Consider the following 24366-nt stretch of genomic DNA (forward strand, 5'->3'; position numbering starts at 1 on the left):
TCCTACACTCCAGCTCTGCTTTATCGGAGCTGAAAGAGGCCAATACCAGGGTCAGGTACTTTCACTGCTTCATTTAAAAATGTATTTAAACAAATTAAACATAAAAAAATACATTTAAATATGCTTAAAAGAATAGGCTTGGTGATTAGCATTTCTGCCTTGCAGAACTGGAGACCTTGGTTCAAAGCCTGACCAAGACACCATCTGCATTACGTTTGTATATTCTCCCTGGGTACTCTGGTTTTCTCCTATACTTCAAATACATGCTGTTAGGTAACTTGTCCCTAGTAGTTGTTTGTGCAGGCTAGGAACTTTTCATCTCTGGTAGAAGTAGCACAGGAATGGTTGTGGACTGCCTCGTGAAGTACCTCCAGCTCCCTTGTAGACAGTGGTCCCAGTTCTACTACAGCAGGAAATGCTAGCCCACCTGGTTGCCCCTTCACCAGTCCACCTGGCTGCTTCTCTTCATTAGTCTAAACCCGACTTACTCTCTTCACTAGTTTGCCCGAATGACACTCCGGAGATCTCCCAGGGCAAGGAGGGAAGATTTAAGCACACCGCTATCATCCAGAGAGACCTGCTACCCCCGGCAGTCTTTCCCCTTGTGAATCCATTGTTTTGTGCTGCAGTACTCACACTGTCCTCTTCTGGCTCCCGCTGCCTCTCGGGAAAGCCTCCTTCAACTTCTCCCATGGTAGGATCCTTCTAGGCCAGCTACCTTAACCCCCAGCCCAAGGTAGAGCCCCTCCCTGGCAGGGGTCCCTCAAGTGCCATCGAAAGCCTCCCTCAGCACATCATCTCTATCTTCCACCCGACTTCACTGCTGGCACAACTCAATCATATTTAAGGGCTCACTTAGTCTCCTGCAAGGCCCACCACCTAGGGATTGGCTAAGTTCACCTTAAATATGCAGGACAACCCTCCTAGCCTCTGCCCACTAATTTCTAGAACATTCTGCAATATTCTAGAACCAGAAGGGGGGCACCAGAGAGCTGCCTGTATGAGTCATTCAGCCCTGAACTTTAATAAACCCTGACCCAGATTCCATGTCTCAGGCTTAGCCCTGAGCCAAACTATAATTTACCTACAATACCACTAGTAGCACACTAGAGGGTGCTACATGTGTAAGCTAGGGACCTTAGACTGTAAGTTCCTTGAGAGTAGGGACTGATGTGAATGTACAATATGTAAAGCACTGAGTAAATTGTTGGCGCTATATAAATGCCTGTGATAAAAAAAAAAACAGAGCTACGTTATCTTTTGTCTTTTTTTATCTTCCTAGAGTTAAAGTGGTTGTAAACATCAGACATGAAATATAATGTGTACTAGTCTCTATCCAGAGCACGAAGTGTCATTTCTGCTGCCTCCTTCCTCTACTATCGGCATTGAATCACTTCTGACAAGTTTTCCTGACATCAAGAGAAAAAGGTGACAGGGGAGACATCGTCAGCTGATTGACAGCATCAGCTCCGTTCCTGTGTGCTGTGTGGAGGGGGGTTGTGTCTCTTTACGCCAATCAGATCCAATAGCAACCAGATCTGAACCCACGTTACAGAGATCTATGGCCTGGTCATGAGCTATGGCAAGGAAGGATTTAAGGAGTTCACGCATGAAGTCTGCACTACGTGCACAGCAGGACCCCCGTTCTGGGAGTGAGGTAACAAAGGTACGCTGGACTGATGGAGTGGGCACAGGCTCAGCATGTCCCTCCTAATGCAACATTTACCAAGTTACAGTGTTTAGTGACATACTAAAGACAAATCCACTGTGCACTACCATATCTCCCAACTTTTGAACTTCCGAATGAGGGACACTTAAGAGAAGGGGGACCTGTGGCGCGTGTAGCGCTCTGCAGCAAAATGTGGGTGTAGCCAAACTTGGCAGTGGTAGGGGCTTAAGGGGCGTGGTTAAACAAAACCCAGGATTAAGGGATGCGCTACATAAAGAGTGCAGGGTTAAGGGGTGCGCTATGTACTGTGTGCAGGGTTGAGGTGTGCGCTATGTACTGGCTGCAGGGCTGAGGGGTGCGCTGTGTACTGCGTGCAGGGCTGAGGGGTGCGCTGTGTACTGCGTGCAGGGCTGAGGGGTGAGCTGTGTACTACGTGCAGGACGGAGAGATGCGCTGTGTACTGCTTGCAGGAGGGCTGAGGGGTGCGCTGTGTACTGCCTTCAGGGTTGAGGGGGTGCGCTGTGTACTGCATGCAGGGTTGAGGAGGTGTGCTATGTACTGCATGCAGGGCTGAGGGGTGCTTTGTGTAGTGCATGCAGGGCTGAGGGGTGTGCTGTGTACTGCATGCGGGGCTGAGGGGTGCACTGTGTACTGCATGCGGGGCTGAGGGGTGCGCTGTATACTGCGTGCGGGGTTGAGGGGTGCGCTGTGTACTGCATGCAGGGCTGAGGGGTGCGCTGTGTACTGCGTGCAGGGTTGAGGGGTATGCTGTGTACTGCATGCGGGGCTGAGGGGTGCACTGTGTACTGCATGTGGGATTGAGGGGTGCGCTGTATACTGCATGCAGGGTTGAGGGGTGCGCTGTGTACTGCGTGCAGGGCTGAGGGGTGCGCTGTGTACTGCGTGCAGGGCTGAGGGGTGCGCTGTGTACTGCGTGCAGGGCTGAGGGGTGCGCTGTGTACTGCGTGCAGGGTTGAGGGGTGCGCTGTGTACTGCGTGCAGGGCTGAGGGGTGCGCTGTGTACTGCGTGCAAGGTTGAGGGGTGCGCTGTGTACTGCGTGCAAGGTTGAGGGGTGAGCTGTGTGCAGGGCTGAGGGGTGTGCTGTGTACTGCATGCAGGGCTGAGGGGTGCGCTGTGTACGCCCAAGTTCTCTCCCCAAGAACAGTTCAGATTCCAGTACAGAGCTCACCCCACCACACATTCAAATTCAGAGCTCTGCAAACAGTGCATGCGGGGCTGAGGGGTGCACTGTGTACTGCATGCGGGGTTGAGGGGTGCGCTTTATATTGTGTGCAGGGTTGATGGGTGCGCTGTGTACTGCTTGCAGGGTTGAGGGGTGCGCTGTGTACTGCATGCAGGGCTGAGGGATGCGCTGTGTACTGCGTGCAAGGTTGAGGGGTACGCTGTGTACTGCATGCAGAGCTAAGGGGTGCGCTGTGCACTGCATGCAGGGCTAAGGGGTGCACTGTGCACTGCGTGCAGGGCTGAGGGGTGTGCTGTGTACTGCATGCAAGGTTGAGGGGTGCGCTGTGTACTGCGTGCAGGGCTGAGGAGTGCGCTGTGTACTGCGTGCAGAGCTGAGGAGTGCGCTGTGTACTGCGTGCAGGGCTGAGGAGTGCGCTGTGTACTGCGTGCAGGGCTGAGGGGTGTGCTGTGTACTGCATGCAGGGCTGAGGGGTGCGCTGTGTACGCCCAAGTTCTCTCCCCAAGAACAGTTCAGATTCCAGTACAGAGCTCACCCCACCACACATTCAAATTCAGAGCTCTGCAAACAGTGCATGCGGGGCTAAGGGGTGCACTGTGTACTGCATGCGGGGTTGAGGGGTGCGCTGTATACTGTGTGCAGGGTTGATGGGTGCGCTGTGTACTGCTTGCAGGGTTGAGGGGTGCGCTGTGTACTGCATGCAGGGCTGGGGGATGCACTGTGTACTGCGTGCAAGGTTGAGGGGTACGCTGTGTACTGCATGCAGGGCTAAGGGGTGCGCTGTGCACTGCATGCAGGGCTAAGGGGTGCGCTGTGCACTGCGTGCAGGGCTGAGGGGTGCGCTGTGCACTGCGTGCAGGGCTGAGGGGTGTGCTGTGTACTGCATGCAAGGTTGAGGGGTGCGCTGTGTACTGCGTGCAGGGCTGAGGAGTGCGCTGTGTACTGCGTGCAGAGCTGAGGAGTGCGCTGTGTACTGCGTGCAGGGCTGAGGGGTGCGCTGTGTACTCCCAAGTTCTCTCCCCAAGAACAGTTCAGATTCCAGCACAGAGCTCACCCCACCACACATTCAAGTTCAGAGCTCTGCAAATAGTGGGGCTGCTGCAAAAGAGCAGTTAGATAGAACTTACAGCATCTTTCTGCAGGCTGCCGATACAGGTATCTGGAGGAGCTTCCGCCAGGGGCTGTGTAGATTTCCCGCTCCTCCCTCCTCTTCCCTGATGGGAGGAGCCGCTGGCTAGATTCCCTGTCCCTTCCCTCCTCTAATGGGACGAGCCACTGGCTAGATTCCCTGCCCCTCCCTCCACTAAGGGGACGCGCCTCCGGCTAGATTTCCCACCCTTCCTCTTCTCTGATGGGACGAGCGGCCGGGCAGATTCTCGCCCCCTCCCTCCTCTGCTCTCCTAGATGGGAGTGGTGGGGGGAGTGTATGTGTGCACCCAATAGAGTAGCGATAAGAAGCAAGCAGCGCCCACTAAAAATAAGCCACGGTGGCGCTGTGACTTACATCAAATCCCGGGATGGTCCCGGCGAATCCAGGACAGTTGGGAGGTATGCACTACATGCATTAAGGTGAAAAAACACCTGGCAGTGACTGGCACCCCAGCCCCCCCATTTTACTTTCCTGAGCCCCTTCATTCCTTTGTTGGAGACGTGCCCTCCCTCTCTCCACGGGCCATTGGCTCCCGCTGCTGTCAATCAAATCCAATGACGTGGGCCCCGGGGGGCGTAGCCGAGTCCGGAGTTCGGCATTCGTGTCTATGAACGCAAATGCTGGACTCGGGAGCGCACCCGCAAGTTAACCCCCCCGGAAGAGCGCTTCTCCTAGGGGGTTATCTGATGCAGGGAGGAGCCGCGAGAGCCACCACAGAAGACGAAGTTTGGAGCTGCGAGCTGCACAGTATAAGTATGATATGTTTGTTATTTTAAAAAAATAAAGAACAAGCCTTTACAATCACTTTAATTCCGCTTTAACAGAGGGGGCTCAACAAAGCCTACAGAGCTGCCTGAAGAACCTTACCACCGAAGCCACCATCAGATGAGGCCCGAATGTCCACCTTGTAAAACTTAAAGACAATGTTTACCTTTTCAAACAAACATGTGAACCAAAGACCAGGTGTCAGCCTTGCAAATCTAAGAAACACATGTCTGATGTTGAAAAGCCCAGGAACTTTGTCCTAAAGTCTATAGGCTCCTGGAGACCTTCAGGAGTCACAGAGAGTAAGTCTGTGTAAATTGAGCTGCAGCTCAGAGACAGCCTTGAACAGTGGACACAACGTCCAGGCAAAAAACAGAAATCAACTTTGAATATCATGGAGCAGGACATAGAGAAAAGAGAACAATGTCCTGGTTAAGGTGAAAAAAAAGAAATTTCTATGGCACAAGAAAGGGTTCTGTATATATTAGGACAGCCAGCTCAGAAACTCGCCTTGTAAGTAGGAGTGGACAGAGGAATATACCTGAAAGTTTCTGAAGATCTCACATTGTCACTGGGGGTTGTATTGGGGGTGTAATGTGACTGACTGAAGGTGTTCACTAAGGAGACAAATGGCTTTTAAAAAAACAACTGCTGGGCCTTGATTTGACCATTTATGGTACTCAAGGCCACATTTTCTTCTAGAATAGACTGGAGAAAAGACAGGATTCATCCCAGGGTGCACCTTCTGAGGTGGAATGTTCCTGCTTCGCATCATGAGGAATATGACATTCATTTGCAATGGTAGACTTTGTAAAAACTTGATTTTGTAACTGAATCACACAACCCCTTAACCCTCAGAACCTGGGCTTCAGCAGCTAGGCTGTCAAAACCAGGGAGCAGTGCAGGAAAAAAATGGTCCTTGATACAGAAGATCTGGACGATCTGGAAGGGCCAAAAGAAAATCTACCAAAAGTTTGGTGAGGTTTAAGTAATATGTCCACCTGGGTAAGTTCAGTGCAGTGAGAATCACCAGAGCATCCACTATGAAGGCGAGAGGATTCCTGCTCCTGGAGACAAAGCTGCTCAGTTTGTTTGGTAAATCTGAAAGCCAGAAAGTCCACTTATAGTCCTCCCACCTGCAAAAGAGGTCTTGAAATACCCCTGAGGTGAAGGGGCCATGCTCGAGTCTAGGCGTTCATGCCTAAGGAACTCCACCAACCAATTTTCCACACCTGGGATGTGTGTATGTTGTTTGTGAATATGAAATATTGTGGGAGCGAGAGGAAGAAATAAGAATAAGATGAGAAGCGGTGGATAGGGAACATGTATGAGGGTTGTTTGCACATATGGCAACTTTGAATAACATACGCACACCCACAGATGGATCCCAGCTTTCTTACCATTCTAAAACTCTGTAACTCAATGTCCGTCCTTCTAGGGGTGTGGGCTCTTACACACTCTTACCTTGGGTTGCATGCGGTCTTTGCCAATGAAAAACTCAAAAGTTCCATTTCCTGCCCGGGCCATGCCTTTAATGAGGGATGTGGAGGCTCCTTCACCGATCCCAAATGTAAAACACCTGCAAAGTGAGGACAAGTCTTAACCCCCTGCGCTTGGCTGTACAGGATGATTAGAACTAAAAACTCTCTTGGATCAGACCATTCTGAAAGGCAAAGCTTTGACAGTTTATGATGGTCCTGAAGTTTGCCTAGCTAGTGAGGTATCCCTTCATAGTTGGAATGTGTAAGGGACAGGGTTGGAGTTTTCTGTCAGAATGGTTCAGTATTCAGCACTAAAAAATCTGAGTACTAGTCTCATTCTTAATAAAAACAGCCACATAACCATCAGCTGGATAGGATTTCAACTGCAAGTTGTTTAACTGCTTGCCGACCAGCCACCGCATGCGGCAACATGGCTCGGCTGAGCGAATCGCTGTCATGTTCCGTCAGTAACATATATGGCCCCCTACTCGCCCACGGAGCTGATGCAACTGCCCGGTGGTCGCGATCACCGCTGGGCTCTCGCAATCGCTCGGGGCACACCGAGAACCGGGATCTGTGTGTGTGAACAGTAAACACACAGTTTCCGGTTCTCTGAGGGGAGAACAGAGAGATCGTCTGTTCATATAGAGTATGAACAGCGATCTGTCATCTCCCCTGCACAGTCCACTCCCCCTTCAGTTAGAACACTCAATAGGGAACACATTAACCCCTTCACTGCCCACTAGTGGTTAACCCCTTCACTGCCAGTGACATTTTTACAGTAATCAATGCATTTTTATTGCACTGATCGCTGTAAAAATGACAATGGTCCCAAAAATGTGTCAAAATTGTCCGATGTGTCCGCCATAATGTCACAGTCCCGATAAAAATCGCGGATCGCCACCACTACTAGTAAAGAAAAAAAGAATAATAAAAATGCGATAAAACTAACCCCTATTTTGTAGACGCTATAACTTTTGCACAAACCAATCAATATACGCTTATTGCGATTTTTTTTTTTTACCAAAAATATGTAGAAGAATACATATCGGCCTAAACTGAGGAAAAAAATTGTTTTTTTATATATTTTTGGGGGGTATTTATTATAGCAAAAAGTAAAAAATAATGTGTTTTTTTCAAAATTGTCGCTATTCTTTTGTTTATAGCGCAAAGAATTAAAACCACAGAGGCGATCAAATACCACCAAAAAAAAGCTCTACTTGTGGGAAAAAAAGGACGTCAATTTTGTTTGGGTACAACGTCGCACGACCGCGCAATTGTCAGTTAAAACGACGCAGTGCCGTATCGCAAAAAGTTCTCTGGTCAGGAAGGGGGTAAATCCTTCCGGGGCTGAAGTGGTTAAAATATTGTATTTATTCATTTATTGTTGTCAGAACTGAAACAAATAAAATAACATAAAATAAATACATACTAAAATAAAATAAATACATGAATTAGACATGTGCACTGACAAAAAATGTGTTCGTTTTCATTTCATTTGTTTTTTTGCTTTCTTTGGAAATTCGAAAATTCGGAAATTCGGAGATTCGGAAATTCGGAGATTCGGAAATTCGGAGATTCGGATTTTCAAATTTCCGAATTTCACATTTTCCAATTTCCGAATTTTCTGAATTTACGAATTTCTAATTTCTAATTTCCGAATTCCGAAATTTCCGCATTTTTGAATTTCCGGATTTTCGGGATTCGAAAATTTCGAAATTCGAAAATCCGAAAATTTGAAAATTCGAAAATCTGAAAAAAAGAAAGAAAATCAGTAAAATTTGAAATAATAACTAACTAATAATAACTAACTAATATATTGCCTGTTTGTGAACGAATACAAATTTATCTGAAGTTACGAATTATCCAAAATATTGAATGCCGCATCTAAACAAATTGAATGGAACAAATTAATAATAAATAATAATAATAAAAAGGTTTTATTATTATTATTGTTATTTATTATTATTAGATCATTACGTTCCATTCGTTTAGATATGGCATTCGTTATTTCAGATAATTCATAACTTCAGATAAATTCGTACTCGTTACATTCACTAACAGCCAAATTTGAAAGGAAATTCCAATAGCTATAATTTAATATTTATTATTAGTTAGTTGTTATTTCAAATTTTCGGGTTTTCAAATCTTCAGATTTTCATTCTTTTGAATGTTCAGATTTTCATTCTTATTTTTGGATTTTCAAATTTCCAAATTTTTGAATTTTCGAATTTCCTCATTTAGAATTTTCAAATGTCCTAATTTCGAATTTGCAAAATTTTGAATTTCCGAATTTCCGAAAATCTGAATTTTTCGAAAATTCGGAAATTTGAAAATTCAAAATTTCGGAAATTCAGAAATTTCGGAGTTAACTAATTTGTCAAAATCTGTTAAAAACGAATTCGGAACTAAAGGAATTGCACATGTCTAACATGAATGAATGGAAAATGAATATTTACATTTTGGTGAAAATCAAATACTGCAGCCAAGAGCTTGGTTCCCTTTATTTTTCAGCCGAAATCTGATTTTCAGTTAAAGTGATCACTTTTATAGTACTGAGAAAAGGGTGCGCCCCTGAAACTACCTGCAGTAACTCACTTGAGGATGATGAGCAGGAAGAGATTGAGAAACATCCATTCCCTGATATTCTCTGAAATTAATGAACACGGAAGCGACAAGCATTTTGTCACTTCCGGTTTCAGTTCATTCATTCCCCTGGCTAGTGTGGCTGGGGTAGTAGCTAATCAAGCATGGTTTGTACTTGAACAGCTGCAGTGGAGGGCAGAAGAGACATTGGGCTTCTAATAGACGGATGTCTCCATAAAGAGAACATGTCTCCTACCCATGTTATCACATAGAGAGCTTAAGTAAACCCATCAATTTAACAGTTCCAAAAAACAGTTACATTGCCGGCAATGTAACTGTCACACTGGTTGTGCTCTCAACCAAACCGTCAAACCATCCAATGGCTGGTGTCATAACTGATCACATGTGCAGCATCATGACAGTTGAAGGTAAAACAGAGGCCAAGATGGCAGCTTCCTTGGCTGAAAAGGATAGGAGGGTTTACTTACACTTTAAATACATAAAAGTGTTTAAAAAAAAAATAAAAGCACCTGTATCTCCCTGTGTGCACACACAAATGCAAATGTGAGCAAAGAGCACCCACATGCAGACATCTCAAGTCTCCCGAAAGGTGCAGGAGACTCCCGCATTTCTGCGAGCGCCTCCCGATCTCCCGGGAATGATCGGTGCGGCGGGGATCAGCTGCGATCGACGATCTCCTTTGTATAGATTTTTAGCTGACAGCCGCTTCTCCTTCTCTCCCTCCCGCGGTTGTCAGCTAAAAAGCTATAAAGGGAGATCGGTGATCACAGCTGTCCCTCCAGCCGCACCGATCATTCCAAGCTGCTCTGTGTGCTCCTCCCGGGCCCCCTCCATGTCCTTCTCTGTTCCCTTCATGTCCTTCTGTGCCCCCGTTCTCCTCCGGCCCCCTCCATGTACTTCTTCACCCCCGTTCTCCTCCAGCTCGCTCCATGTCCTTCTCCACCCCCGTTCTCCTCTGGCCCCCTCCATGTCCTTCTCCACCCCTCCCATTCTCCTCTGGCCCCCCTCGTTCCCCGCAGCCGGCTCCCCTCCTCTCCTCGACCACAGGGGGAACTAGTTAATAGACACAATGAGCGAGATCGCTCCTGTGTCCTGTGATAAATGAGCAGAGTAAACTGTGTTTACTCTGCTCAGTTTATGAATGGACAGGAGCCTCTGTCTCCTGTTCATTCATATTTAGTGCCCAGAAAGGGACTGGGGAATGTGTGTCCTCAGTCCCTTTGTCTGTCTCAAAGGGGAGATTTCAGGGGTCTAAACATCTTACCAAAGCCCCCCAAAAAATATAAAAAAAAAATTGTAAAAAAATTAAAAAGTGTAAAAAAATCAAATAAAAAAACTACTGACACTACTCTCCCCTGCCCTACCAACACTGTCCACTGCCCCAACCCCCTCCCCCCAAAAAGCATTGTGAAAAAAAACAAAAAAAAACAAAAAAACAAATTAAATTGTAAAAAAAAATCAATTATTAAAAAAAAAAAAACTACTGACACTGTCCACATATCACCCACCCCCACCTCCTTCCCCAGAAGCACTGCGAAAAAATATTGGAAAAGTGATTTAACCACTTACCAACCGGCCCATAGCCGAATGACGGCTGCAGGGCGGTTGGATAACTCTGGGTGGACGTACTATGACGTCCTCCCAGAATTCCCCTCTTGCGCGCCCCCTGGGGCGCGCACCCGAACACATCCGTGACCGCCGGGTCCAGGGGACCCGGCGCATCACGGATCCCGGTAAATGGCCGCTGATCGCGGCCGTTTACCATGTGATCGAGCCGTCAAATGACGGCGGGATCACATGTAAACAGACCGGCGTCATCTGATGACGCCGGTTCCTCTCCTCCCCTCCTGTGTACCGATCGGTACACTGTGAGCGGGGAGGGGGACGGATGGATGTCTGCAGCGCTGTGGGCTGTATGTGTAGTGCCCACAGTGCTGCACAGAGACATCCATCCATCCATCCATCCATGCTCAGCCATCCCTCACTACTGCAATGCTGTGCAATACTCTGCATTACCCCCACAATACTCTGCAATACCCCCACAATACTCTGCAATACTCTGCAATACCCCCACAATACTCTGCAATACTCTGCAATGCCCCCACAATACTCTGCAATGCTGTGCAATACTCTGCAATACCCTCACAATACTCTGCAATGCTGTGCAATACTCTGCAATGCCCCCACAATACTCTGCAATGCTGTGCAATACTCTGCAATACCCCCACAATACTCTGCAATGCTGTGCAATACTCTGCAATGCCCCCACAATACTCTGCAATGCTGTGCAATACTCTGCAATGCCCCCACAATACTCTGCAATGCTGTGCAATACTCTGCAATACCCCCACAATACTCTGCAATGCTGTGCAATACTCTGCAATGCCCCCACAATACTCTGCAATGCTGTGCAATACTCTGCAATGCCCCCACAATACTCTGCAATGCTGTGCAATACTCTGCAATGCCCCCACAATACTCTGCAATGCTGTGCAATACTCTGCAATGCCCCCACAATACTCTGCAATGCCCCCGCCATACTCTGCAATGCCCCCCGCCATACTCTGCCATGCCCCCGCCATACTCCGCCATACTCCGCCATACCCCGCCATACTCCGCCATACCCCGCCATACTCCGCCATACCCCGCCATACTCTGCCATACTCCGCCATACCCCGCCATACCCCGCCATACCCCGCCATACCCCGCCATACCCCGCCATACTCCGCAATACCCCGCCATACCCTGCCATGCTGAGCCATGCTCAGCTGTACTCGCCCTCTGTATGTGGCCAGGCTGTGGAAGTCTCACACATGTGGTATCGCCATACTCAGGAGGAGTAGGAGAATCTATTTTGGGGTGTCATTTTTGGTATGTACATGTTATGTGGTAGAAATATTGTATAAATGGACAACTTTGTGTTAAAAAAAAAAAAAAAAGCGTTTTAACCACTTCCCGCCCGCCGGTCGTCATACAACGTCCTTGACTTTGTGCGGAGATATCTGAATGATGGTTGCAGCTACATCGTTCTTACGGGAGGCGAGAGGGGACGTCCCCCCTTCCCGCCGCCTTGCGGTGCTTCTACCGACTCACCGCTACGATCGAAGCCAGGATCTTTTTTTTTTTTTAATTTCAGGCTTCCCAGCCTAGAGGTGAGATGTGGGGTCTTATTGACCCCATATATCACTGTAAAGAGGACCTGTCATGCCATATTCCTATTACAAGGATGTTTATATTCCTTGTAATAGAAATAAAAGTGGTCAAAAATTTTTTTTTTTTGGAAAAAAGCATCAAACTAAAATAAATAAAGTAAAATGAACAATAAAAAAAAAAAAAAAATTTTTAAAGCGCCCCTGTCCCTGTGTGCTCGCATGCAGAAGCGAACGCATACGTAAGTCCCGCCCACATATGAAAACGGTGTCCAAACCACACATGTGAGGTATCGCTGCGATCGGTAGAGCGAGAGCAATAATTTTGGCCCTAGACCTCCTCTGTAACTCAAAACATGTAACCAGTAAAAAATTTTAAAGCGTCGCCTATGGGGATTTTTGAGTAGCAAAGTTTGGCGCCATTCCACAAGCGCGTGCAATTTTGAAGGGTGACATGTTGGGTATCTATTTACTCGGCGTAACTTCATCTTTCACATTATGCAAAAACATTGGGCTAACTTTATTATTTTGGTTTTTGTAAAGCACAAAACATTTTTTTTTCCAAAAAAAACGCGTTAAAAAAATTGCTGCGCAAATACTGTGCGAGATAAAAAGTTGCAACGACCGCCATTGTATTCTCTAGGGTCTTTGCTAAAAAAAATATATAATGTTTTGGGGTTCTAAGTAATTTTCTAGCTAATAAATGATGATTTTTACATGTAGGAGAGAAATGTCAGAATTGGCCTGGGTGCTCCAGAACGCCTGAAGGTGCTCCCCTGCATGTTGGGCCTCTGTATGTGGCAACGCTGTGTAAAAGTCTCACACATGTGGTATCACCGTACTCGGGAGTAATAGCAGAATGTGTTTTGGGGTGTAATTTGTGGTATGCATATGCGGTGTGTGAGAAATACCCTGCTAATATGACAATTTTGTGGAAAAAAAAAAAAGTAAAAAAAAAACCTTGATTTTGCAAAGAATTGTGGGAAAAAATGACAACTTCAAAAAACTCACCATGCATCTTTCTAAATACCTTGGAATGTCTTCTTTCCAAAAAGGGGTAATTTGGGGGGTATTTGTACTTTTCTGGGATGTTAGGGTCTGAAGAAATTAGATAGGCCGTCAGTAATTCAGGTGTGATCAATTTTCAGATATTCGCACCATAGCTTTTGGACTCTATAACTTTCAAAAAGACCAAATAATATCCACCGATTTGGGTTATTTTTACCAAAGATATGTAGCGGTATAAATTTTGGCCAAAATATATGAAGAAAAATTACTAATTTGCAAAATATTATAACAGAAATGAAGAAAAATGTATTTTTTTACAGATTTTTCGGTCTTTTTTCTTTTACGGCGCAAAAAATAAAGAAACCAGCAGTGATTAAATACCACCAAAAGAAAGCTCTATTTGTGTGAAAAAGGACAAAAATTTCATATGGGTACAACGTTGCATGACTGAGTAATTGTCATTCAAATTGTGAGAGCGCTGAAAGCTGAAATGTGGTATGGTTAGGAAGGGGGTTTAAGTGCCCAGTGGGTAAGTGGTTAAATAATAAAAACAATGCATGACCGTGCAATTGTCAGTTAAAGTAACGAAGTGCATAGCAAAAAATTACCTGGTCATGAAGGGGTCAAACCTTCTGGAGCTGAAGTGGTTAATGTGTGCTTGGCATTACAGAGCTCAGTAGCTCAAGCTGACATTTACACATATATACGATAACTGAATAAGTCAGAGAAGTGATTTATCTGTCTGCCTCCTGCTGTTTACAGATTACTTCTCACATAGTTTACATCAGATAGAGATAGACTAAAGGCAAGCAGTTTTTGCCGTTTTCTCTCTTTAAAAAACCCATAATGCTCTGTGAAAAATGGTACAGTAATACTGAATGCAAAAACAAATAAGCCAATGTATCTGAATAGTGATGTTGAAATATTATATCTGACTATCAGACAGCAGAACTCTCAGGTTTATAGGTGGTGGAGGATGACATTACGATACAGTGAGATAGGACACAGTTGTCATATTTCAATATAAACAGAAGGGTGGAATATTTAGAATTACCGGTGTTTTTGAGCATTTTTCTGAACTTCATCAATCACTTGCTTTGTGTTTCCGACTTCTCCGTCCGTGAAGACAAACAGCTGGAGAGAGGACAGAGAGGGGATACAACAGTATAAGAAAAAGCTCAACATATTATATTGGTCATGCCCCCTGTGATGGCCGGGATTACCCACGTGGGGATGCACAGGTGTTCCATGCATCCCCGTGTTGGCAAACCCATTTCTGTCGATTGGGACAAAGAAGCTGCACGGACACAGCCACTGCTCCCAATGTGACATCCATGCAGGTGCGGGTGCAAGGCCTCAATCCCTGGGTGCGTTCAAGACCATGCACACGCACAGATGCCACATGGGGTAAGGATTCATATACCCCGTGTGAAGGAGACCGTTGAAAGCAGCATTGCTTAAGTATAAACAGAAATAACTGAGCAATGCAATTCATCAACACTTTATTTTACTGTCTTGCCTTAATATAGAATTTCATACTAAAGTTATATTATAGGAGAACTTCAGGCATAACCTGAGTGCTTGAAACTCTATTACTCCACACTCAGCAGCAGCTACCAAATGTTTTACAGCCTCACTGACCTGTCGGGGGTGCCCGGCTCTCCCAGCTGTTTGGTAGATCTTCTGTAGAGGTGTGAGAATTTCTGTTCCTCCAAAGTTGGCGTCCATTTCATTCACCTTCGTCACCGCCTCCTCCATGGACTGCTGTGTGTACTCCACACTCTCCCTGGGGAACATTAATTAACAAGGTCATGTTATATGGTTGCTGGAGGGGATGTAAACTGCAACTCACATGGGGCAGATTGCAGGGTGATCGGGACTAGGGATGGGCTGACTGTTAGAGTCGAAAATGAGTTTGACTCGAACATCGGCTATTTGATCGTTCGCCTAAGATCGAACATTATGGGCCGAGCAGCGCATCACGCCCCATAATGCACTGCGTCATCGCAGTGGTTTGCTGGCTGATGATTGGCCAAGCATGCACTATGACCCGCATGCTTTGGCCAATCACAGCGCCGTAAGCAAACAGAGCCATAATTGGCCAAAGGCAGCGACGCGGGCCTCCAGGACGGAGGACCACGAGGTGGTACTCTAACACATACCTGTCGGCCAGGAGGGCCAGCAGGTGGCTGAAAACTAACCCCTAAACATGGCGTCTGTCCCATAAATACCCTCGGTGGACCACCCCCACCGAGTTGTCTCCGGGACAGAGGAGCACTCATCCGCTTCAACATTGTGCCGATGGTAACAACGACACCCACCGGCACAATGTGGAAGCACACGCAACGTCAGCCAAGCTGGAACAGAGGCAAATCTAACTTCCTATAACGAGCAATTCACTAAATTTACCTATCAAATGGTAGATCATAAATCTACCAGCGCTACATGTATATAGTACAATAATATATAACCCACCACACTGTAATTCAGTGCAATGTATATAGTACAATAATATATAGCCCACCACAATGTAATTCAGTGTAATGTATATAGTACAATAGTATATAGCCCACCACAATGTAATTCAGTGTAATGTATATAGTACACTAATATATAACCCACCACACTGTAATTCAGTGTAATGTATATAGTACAATAATATATAGCCCACCACACTATAATTCAGTGCATTGTTGATAGTACTGCATATAGTACTGTACATCGGCAGCTATCGCTCCCTGAAGCTCTTCTTATTTACTCCAGGTCTCTCCAAAACACACTGACAAAAGGCTGCTGGGAACCCTAAATGTTATAGGAAGGGCGGATAACATCCATGAAAACCTCCATGGTCGGTTCTGCTAAGCCACCAAACCATGGTTTAAAAGCTAGGATGGGTATGATTGGTAAGTGGTTGCTATTGCATCAAATGGACAATTTCCTTAACTGCGAACAACTTGAGTTCCAGTTAAACTTATTTTCTCCTCCAAGTTCATCCCTAATGGTTACTTTATTTCCTCAGAGATTGCCATACAGCCATATACATCATGACACTTATATACAGAAGCCCATTCTGTAAAGGTTCATCACGGATTTAAAGCCTTTTAATGAAACTGCTTCACATAGCGGCTGCCCACAGCCCAACTTTTATACTCACGGGAAGAAAGACTTAAAATGGTGGCCAAAGCCATAAATATTAAAGTAACACCCGAGAGGTAAACTCTTCAATAGAAGAAGCAGCGTCTCCTGCAGAGGAAAGACATTGGATGGGGTGAAAAAGCATAAGTATTAAACATACTTCAAATATACAAAGGTTAGCAGTAATACACCACCATGGGTCGGAATTTGGCTCAGCTATTTTATAGTATTGGCCATGTTGAGAGAAACAGGCACTGCTTACCTGCTTTGGTTAAATAAAAAGCCTGTTGTTTACAGAGGTCAATAACGCAAGCTGAAATTTACATTCACAGCTTAATGAGTTGGAGTACTGCCTACACAGTTCGGAGCAATATGCTTCCGCGGCACGCAGGTTCACTTCACCTGACTTTATACTGTTACAAATCAAGCCCGGCATCAACTCACTTCTCTGAACTTGACCTTACCTTCACATTCCAGCAAAATGAGGTCCCCTTATCAGTTCAGGTATTAAGTGAAGAAAGACAGTGAATATTGCTAGCGGCTATAGCAGCCGTGAGCAATAATCGCAGGTAAAACTTATCAGGTTGGTTGATTGATCAACTTGGTACATTCAGCCTGCCCATACACGGTTCAAATCTCGGCTGGTTCCTGCTGATTAAAAAAAGCTTGAGCTGCTTGTCAGCTCACATGCAGTAGGTAAACTGCGAATTGGGAGATTTGAGAGGGTATGCAATCATCCATTGTAATCTAGAGACTGTGGGTGTTTTATCTTTCAGTAATTAGAAGATTCATGCAGAGAATGGATACATTTTTCAGTAAAGTAGCAAAATGGTTTAACCCTTTTACTGCTAGAACTGTTTTTGCAAAAATGTTTTTCTTTTTGCACAAAATGGTTGTAAACCCCATTCATGAAATTTGACCTAAGCACATACTGTATATCTGTAGTGTTTACTTATCTCTCTCCAAAGCTCTAAGTGTTGTTTCTCCCTGGTGCTTCGTTCCTTTGTTATCAGCATGCGTCACCTCTGACAAGTTCTCCGATACAGGAGATAACAGTAGCTGAAATTTTGTGTCGGGGGGGGGGGGGGTGCTTAGAAGAACAATAGCAGGGAGCTTGTCTATTCAGACTGCAGCTCTGCATGTTCCTTCATTCCTCTGCCTAAGAGGAAGCAAGATTTGTAACACAATGTGCACTTTCCAAACAGTGTAGACAGGGAAGGACAGCAGATATACGCGAAAAACATATGTAGGGAGATTTGTTTCATTTCTGTGTATCAAATGAGGCTGTTCACTTCACTAGATATATGTGAGGGTTTACATCCACTTTAAGATAAAAAAACATTTTAGACCTGGAGGTTTACATTTTTTGAAAGCAGGAACCCTGGATAATAAAATGGTGGTAGTTGCATTTTTTTTTGGTCACATGATATTAGCACAACTATTATTTTAAACAAATATTTTCGGTGAAAAACATACTGAGGGAAATCTACAAAGATTAGAGCAGTCAGAATCTGGAGTAGCTGTGTATGACAACCAATCAGCTTCTAGCTTTCATTCTCAAAGCTTAGCTGAGCAAGCTGGGGCTAGAAGCTGATTGGTTGCCAGATCCAGATTCTGTCTACTCCAGTTTTCGCTAATCCTCCCCCCAAAAAGATAATTTTAGGACACATAAACGCAATATATTACCCAAATTTTTGTTAAAATATAAAGGGTAAGGTTGCATCAAAATAAATAGGTACCCAACATTTTAAGCCTTAAAACTGTATGCATCCTCCGTGAAACAGTAACAAACTTTGGTTCCCAGAATTGTCCATAGGCGATGCTTTAACAGCCCTTATATTCATCAGTTTACAGTCATGAATGAAGGCCCTAAAATAATTTCTCTCACTCTGGTGGGCATGGTAAAACCCAATAATAAGAGTGGTGCAAATGTCATTTTGCACATGTGGGGGGAGGGGGGGAGCTTTAAAAGAAAAAGTATTTGTTATTTTAATTTTTTAAACTTTTTTTGTTTTACTTAGCTATATCGCTATCACATAGGGGACCAATAGTCCCTTTCTGATAGCATTATGGAAATGACAGGTCCTCTGTAAATATGTATTAAACCCAACACCAAAAATTGAATATATTGCAGCTTACCAATCATTAGGTGTGGTGGCTGCATTTGTTTTCTTTTTTTGGCTTTTTCCCTTTTGCGTTCACCTGGTGATCTGGCCAGTAACACACCTCCTGTATTAGTGAGACACAACTCTGAAGGAATAAGCACATGAGGCACAGCAGCATTGCCAGTCGGGGGGGGGGGGGGGGGGGGAGTGTTAGGTGTACTAGCAAATTTAGATACACTAACAAACTGAAGCCAAACTCCAGCTCACACTTTATAATCATGTTCTTCCTTTTGGAATAAAGGTTATACGTAAATAAATTAAATCTAATCATTGTAAGCACCCCAACCAGTGGTAAATGGTTTGTCTTGTGTCTGTAACTGCTACATCTGCAAGGGAGCTTGTTCTTTTGAATAACAGACCTATTTGCAGGATCACCAATAAAAGAAAGAAAGACTAAAAAAGAAAACTAATGCAGCCATCACATCTAAGAATTGGTAACCTGCAGTATAATAAGTGTTTTCTTGTGGGTTTAATATGGCTTTAAAGAGAGATCAGAGGTTTATTAGACCCCTAATGTCACTCATAGACCCAATGAATGAAATGATAATGCTGTACCTGGAAGTGACGTAATACACATACTGTAGTATCTGGGTTCACTTACTGGAGGGAGGACCAGTGGTTGGATATGCAATGAGCTTTCTCTGCTCTACCCAGCAACACCAACCATGCCGGTCCCGGCACCCCCCGCCAGTGGGACAATGAAGCCCGGGGCGGGGCAGTACATTCTGAGGACTGTGTGATATCCAAGACAGTCTCCACCTACCTAACTTTGGATTGTGTGAGATGTCTGGTGCTAGTTGTAGAATTAGTGGAACTGGAGGTGCTAAACATTGCACAGCTGGGTGCAGGATGTTGTTCAGATGCTCAGAGGAATCAGTAAGCAGTAAAGGCACTCATCCCCTTACATACAGGACAGCCCATGTTCTGCCTGATGCTAGATCAGCTAGAAGCACCCCAGGGTACCTTGAGGTTTCTTCAGGGGTGCCTTGGCAAAATGCCTAAAAATTTATCAAAAAATGTATACAAGGAGGATGTATACAAAAAAATGGATAAGCAGGAGGATCAAGCCTGTCTTTTAGTTACACAAAGCCATGGGTTTTCATTATGCACCATTACGACTTTCTAGACACTGGCATCCTAACAACCGATAATGTTAATAATAAGGAGGATGTCTGCTGCCTCCACAGCATCCTTGTTTGACCCTCCTGTGCCCCTCTCCCTCAGCACTGGGGTGACCTTAGTTGACTGATGAAGAGAAATAGAGGGAGAAGAGAAACATTGGAATACTAGTCAGTACCAGTGTGTAAAAGTCTATTTGCTTTGGAAAAATAAATCACCTCTTGTTTTGGGTGTCCTACGTGTGGATGCTGCTGCAGTTTGTAAAAGCTATTAGAATAGTTTTTTTCAATTTTAGAATCGGTTGCCTCAAGACTGTCCATAATTTTAAAGGGTGCCTTTAGATTGTCTATAATTTTAAAGTGGAAGTCCATGCAAAATCTAAAATACCTCTCTATCCCTTGTGGCAGAGCAAGGCTCTGTCCCTACGGAAATGGGGTTAAAGTAGACACAGAGTCTGCATATTGGCTGAGTGCAGAGCTACAGAGTGTAAATTTGAAATGGAGAAAACTGCTCTGGCAGTTTTCTCCAGGTTTTGCTAGTTCCTTATGGGGCTCTGTAGTTTGGAGATCCTTCAGAGTCTTGGGTGGGACGGGATCTCCAACCCTGTGTCCGGGTCTTGTGGACAGCCAGCAGGGTGTGTGCCCAGGTGCACACAGCCCATATAACGAGGGACTGGTGAGAGCAGAAAGGGTGGAGGAAGGTGAAGTTGGAGCAGTGGCTGCTAGTAAGTGTCTCTGTGTGAGAACAGATGCTGTGTGCGTTGAAGGGCTTCAAAGCTATGTGCGTCCAAGGAGCCAGATGCTGTGTGCGTTGAAGGGCTTCAAAGCTGTGTGCGTCCAGGGAGCCAGAAGCTGTGTGCATTGAAGGGCTGTAAAGCTGTGTGCGTCAAAGGAGCCAGAAGCTGTGTGCATTGAAGCTCTTGAAACTGTGTGTGACCAAGGAGCCTAAGACTGTGTGCATCCAAGCAGCTTGTTTGAGGGGCCTGTTCCCTATAGCAGCAATACTGCTGAAGAGTAGCCAGGTGGGCTAGCATTTTCATTTGGATTTTCTATTGTATTTACTTGCTGAAGCTTGGACCCCTGCGTGGGATTCCTGGATGGACTTTTGTTGTTTTTTCCTTTAATAAACGTGGGCTACCAGGCCCTTAACTATAAATGCCTCTCTGATGTGGACTCACTGCACTAAAACGCATCTATCCACTTGAGCTGAACAATCCCCAATGTCACACCCTGTAGAGAAAAGATGAGTATACATAGTTACATAGTAGGTGAGGTTGAAAAAAGACACAAGTCCATCAAGTCCAACCTATGTGTGTGATTATGTGTCAGTATTACATTATATATTCCTGTATGTTGCGGTCATTCAGGTGCTTATCTAATAGTTTTTTAAAACTATCGATGCTCCTCGCTGAGACCACCGCCTGTGGAAGGGAATTCGACATCCTTGCCTCTCTTACAGTAAAGAACTCTCTACGTAGTTTAAGGTTAAGCCTCTCTTCTAATTTTAATGAGTGGCCACGAGTCTTGTTAAACTCCCTTCTGCAAAAAAGTTTTATCCCTATTGTGGGGTCACCAGTAGGGATGAGCTTCGAGTTCGTGTCGAACTCATGTTCGACTCGAACATTGGCTGTTCGCAAGTTCGCCGAACAGCGAACAATTTGGGGTGTTCGCGGCAAATTCGAATGCCGCGGAACACCCTTTAAAAGTCTATGGGAGAATTCAAAAGTGCTAATTTTAAAGGCTAATATGCAAGTTATTGTCATAAAAAGTGTTTGGGGACCCGGGTCCTGCCCCAGGGGACATGGATCAATGCAAAAAAAAGTTTTAAAAACGGCCGTTTTTTCAGGAGCAGTGATTTTAATAATGCTTAAAGTCAAACAATAAAAGTGTAATATCCCTTTAAATTTCGTACCTGGGGGGTGTCTATAGTGTGCCTGTAAAGGGGCGCATGTTTCCTGTGTTTAGAACAGTCTGACAGCAAAATGACATTTTGAAGGAAAAAACTCATTTAAAACTACCCGCGGCTATTGCATTGCCGACAATACACATAGAAGTTCATTGATAAAAACGGCATGGGAATTCCCCAAAGGGGAACCCCGAACCAAAATAAAAAAAAAAAATGACGTGGGAGTCCCCCTAAATTTCATACCAGGCCCTTCAGGTCTGATATGGATATTAAGGGGAACCCCGGCCAAAATTAAAAAAAAAAAATGACGTGGGGTTCCCCCTAAATTCCATACCAGACCCTTCAGGTCTGGTATGGATTTTAAGGGGAACCCCGCGCCAAAAAAAAAAAAAAAACAGCGTGGGGTCCCCCCCAAAAATCCATACCAGACCCTTATCCGAGCACGCAACCTGGCAGGCCGCAGGAAAAGAGGGGGGGACAAGAGTGCGGCCCTCCCCCCCTCCTGAACCGTACCAGGCCACATGCCCTCAACATTGGGAGGGTGCTTTGGGGTAGCCCCCCAAAACACCTTGACCCCATGTTGATGAGGACAAGGGCCTCATCCCCACAACCCTGGCCGGTGGTTGTGGGGGTCTGCGGGCGGGGGGCTTATCGGAATCTGGAAGCCCCCTTTAACAAGGGGACCCCCAGATCCCGCCCCCCCCTGTGTGAAATGGTAAGGGGGTACTTACCCCTACCATTTCACTAAAAAGCTGTCAAAAATGTTAAAAATTACAAGAGACAGTTTTTGACAATTCCTTTATTTAAATACTTCTTCTTTCTTCTATCTTCCTTCATCTTCTGGTTCTTCTGGCTCTTCTGGTTCTTCCTCCGGCGTTCTCGTCCAGCATCTCCTCCGCGGCGTCTTCTATCTTCTTCTCCTCGGGCCGCTCCGCACCCATGGCATGGGGGGAGGCTCCCGCTCTTCTCTTCTTCTTTTCTTCTCTTCTTCATTTTCTTCTCCGGGCCACGGGGAATGCCACAGGGAAGTCCCGTCATGTCCCGTGCGTCAGAGGGGGGCGGGGTCACCAGGTGGCCCCGCCCCCCATTATTTAAGAACTGTCAGACGAGGAGCGCCGTCACACAGCGGGAGCCTCCCTCCATGCCAGCATGGGTGCGGAGCGGCCTGGAGAAGAAAATGAAGAAAAGAAGAAAAGAAGATGAAGAGAAGAGCGGGAGCCTCCCCCCATGCCATGGGTGCGGAGCAGCCCGAGGAGAAGAAGATAGAAGACGCCGCGGAGGAGATGCTGGACGAGAACGCCGGAGGAAGAACCAGAAGAACCAGAAGATGAAGGAAGATAGAAGAAAGAAGAAGTATTTAAATAAAGGAATTGTCAAAAACTGTCTCTTGTCATTTTTAAAATTTTTGACAGTTTTTTAGTGAAATGGTAGGGGTACTTTTGTACCCCCTTACCATTTCACACAGGGGGGGGGGGCGGGATCTGGGGGTCCCCTTGTTAAAGGGGGCTTCCAGATTCCGATAAGCCCCCCGCCCGCAGACCCCCACAACCACCGGCCAGGGTTGTGGGGATGAGGCCCTTGTCCTCATCAACATGGGGACAAGGTGTTTTGGGGGGCTACCCCAAAGCACCCTCCCAATGTTGAGGGCATGTGGCCTGGTACGGTTCAGGAGGGGGGGGGCGCACTCTCGTCCCCCCCTCTTTTCCTGCGGCCTGCCAGGTTGCGTGCTCGGATAAGGGTCTGGTATAGATTTTTGGGGGGACCCCACGCCGTTTTTTTTTTTTTTTTTTTTTTTTTTTTTGGCACGGGGTTCCCCTTAAAATCCATACCAGACCTGAAGGGTCTGGTATGGAATTTAGGGGGAACCCCACGTCTTTTTTTTTTAAATTTTGGCCGGGGTTCCCCTTAATATCCATACCAGACCTGAAGGGTCTGGTATGGCATTTAGGGGGACTCCCACGTCATTTTTTTTTTTAAATTTTGGTTCGGGGTTCCCCTTTGGGGAATTCCCATGCCGTTTTTATCAATGAACTTCTATGTGTATTGTCGGCAATGCAATAGCCACGGGTAGTTTTAAATGAGTTTTTTCCTTCAAAATGTCATTTTGCTGTCAGACTGTTTTAAACACAGGAAACATGCGCCCCTTTACAGGTATACTATAGACACCCCCCAGGTACGAAATTTAAATTGATATTACACTTTTATTGTTTGACTTTAAGCATTATTAAAATCACTGCTCCTGAAAAAACGGCCGTTTTTAAAACTTTTTTTTTGCATTGATCCATGTCCCCTGGGGCAGGACCCAGGTCCCCAAACACTTTTTATGACAGTAACTTGCATATTAGCCTTTAAAATTAGTACTTTTGATTATTCATGTTCGTGTCCCATAGACTTTAACGGTGTTCGCATGTTCGAACGAACTTTTTTCCTGTTCGCATGTTCTGGTGCGAACCGAAAAGGGGGGTGTTCGGCTCATCCCTAGTCACCAGTACAGTATTTGTAAATTGAAATCATATCCCCTCTCAAGCGTCTCTTCTCCAGAGAGAATAAGTTCAGTGCTCGCAACCTTTCCTCATAACTAAGATCCTCCAGACTCTTTATTAGCTTTGTTGCCCTTCTTTGTACTCGCTCCATTTCCAGTACATCCTTCCTGAGGACTGGTGCCCAGAACTGGACAGCATACTCCAGGTGCGGCTGGACCAGAGTCTTGTAGAGCGGGAGAATTATTGTTTTATCTCTGGAATTGATCCCCTTTTTAATGCATGCCAATATTCTGTTTGCTTTGTTAGCAGCAGCTTGGCATTGCATGTCATTGCCGAGCCTATCATCTACTAGGACCCCCAGGTCCTTTTCCATCCTAGATTCCCCCAGAGGTTCTCCCCCCAGTGTATAGATTGCATTCATATTTTTGCCACCCAAATGTATTATTTTACATTTTTCTACATTAAACCTCATTTGCCATGTAGTTGCCCACCCCATTAATTTGTTCAGATCTTTTTGCAAGGTTT

General features: G+C 45.5%; 1 protein-coding gene across 1 annotated transcript in view; it reads right to left on the minus strand.

Annotated features, from left to right (window-relative positions):
* The window catches only part of LOC141121604 (von Willebrand factor A domain-containing protein 5A-like), a 116657-nt gene that overhangs the window by 40681 nt on the left and 51610 nt on the right, over positions 1-24366 (minus strand). Inside the window, exons 8-11 of the mRNA XM_073611257.1 lie at positions 16189-16277; positions 14676-14820; positions 14089-14168; positions 6254-6368 (exon numbers count right to left, since the gene is read on the minus strand). Coding sequence (XP_073467358.1) covers positions 6254-6368; positions 14089-14168; positions 14676-14820; positions 16189-16277 — 429 coding nt within the window. The remainder of the gene's footprint in view (positions 1-6253; positions 6369-14088; positions 14169-14675; positions 14821-16188; positions 16278-24366) is intronic.

Source organism: Aquarana catesbeiana, linkage group LG01 (assembly GCF_042186555.1).
Source record: "Aquarana catesbeiana isolate 2022-GZ linkage group LG01, ASM4218655v1, whole genome shotgun sequence".
Classification (NCBI taxonomy): Eukaryota; Metazoa; Chordata; class Amphibia; order Anura; family Ranidae; genus Aquarana; species Aquarana catesbeiana.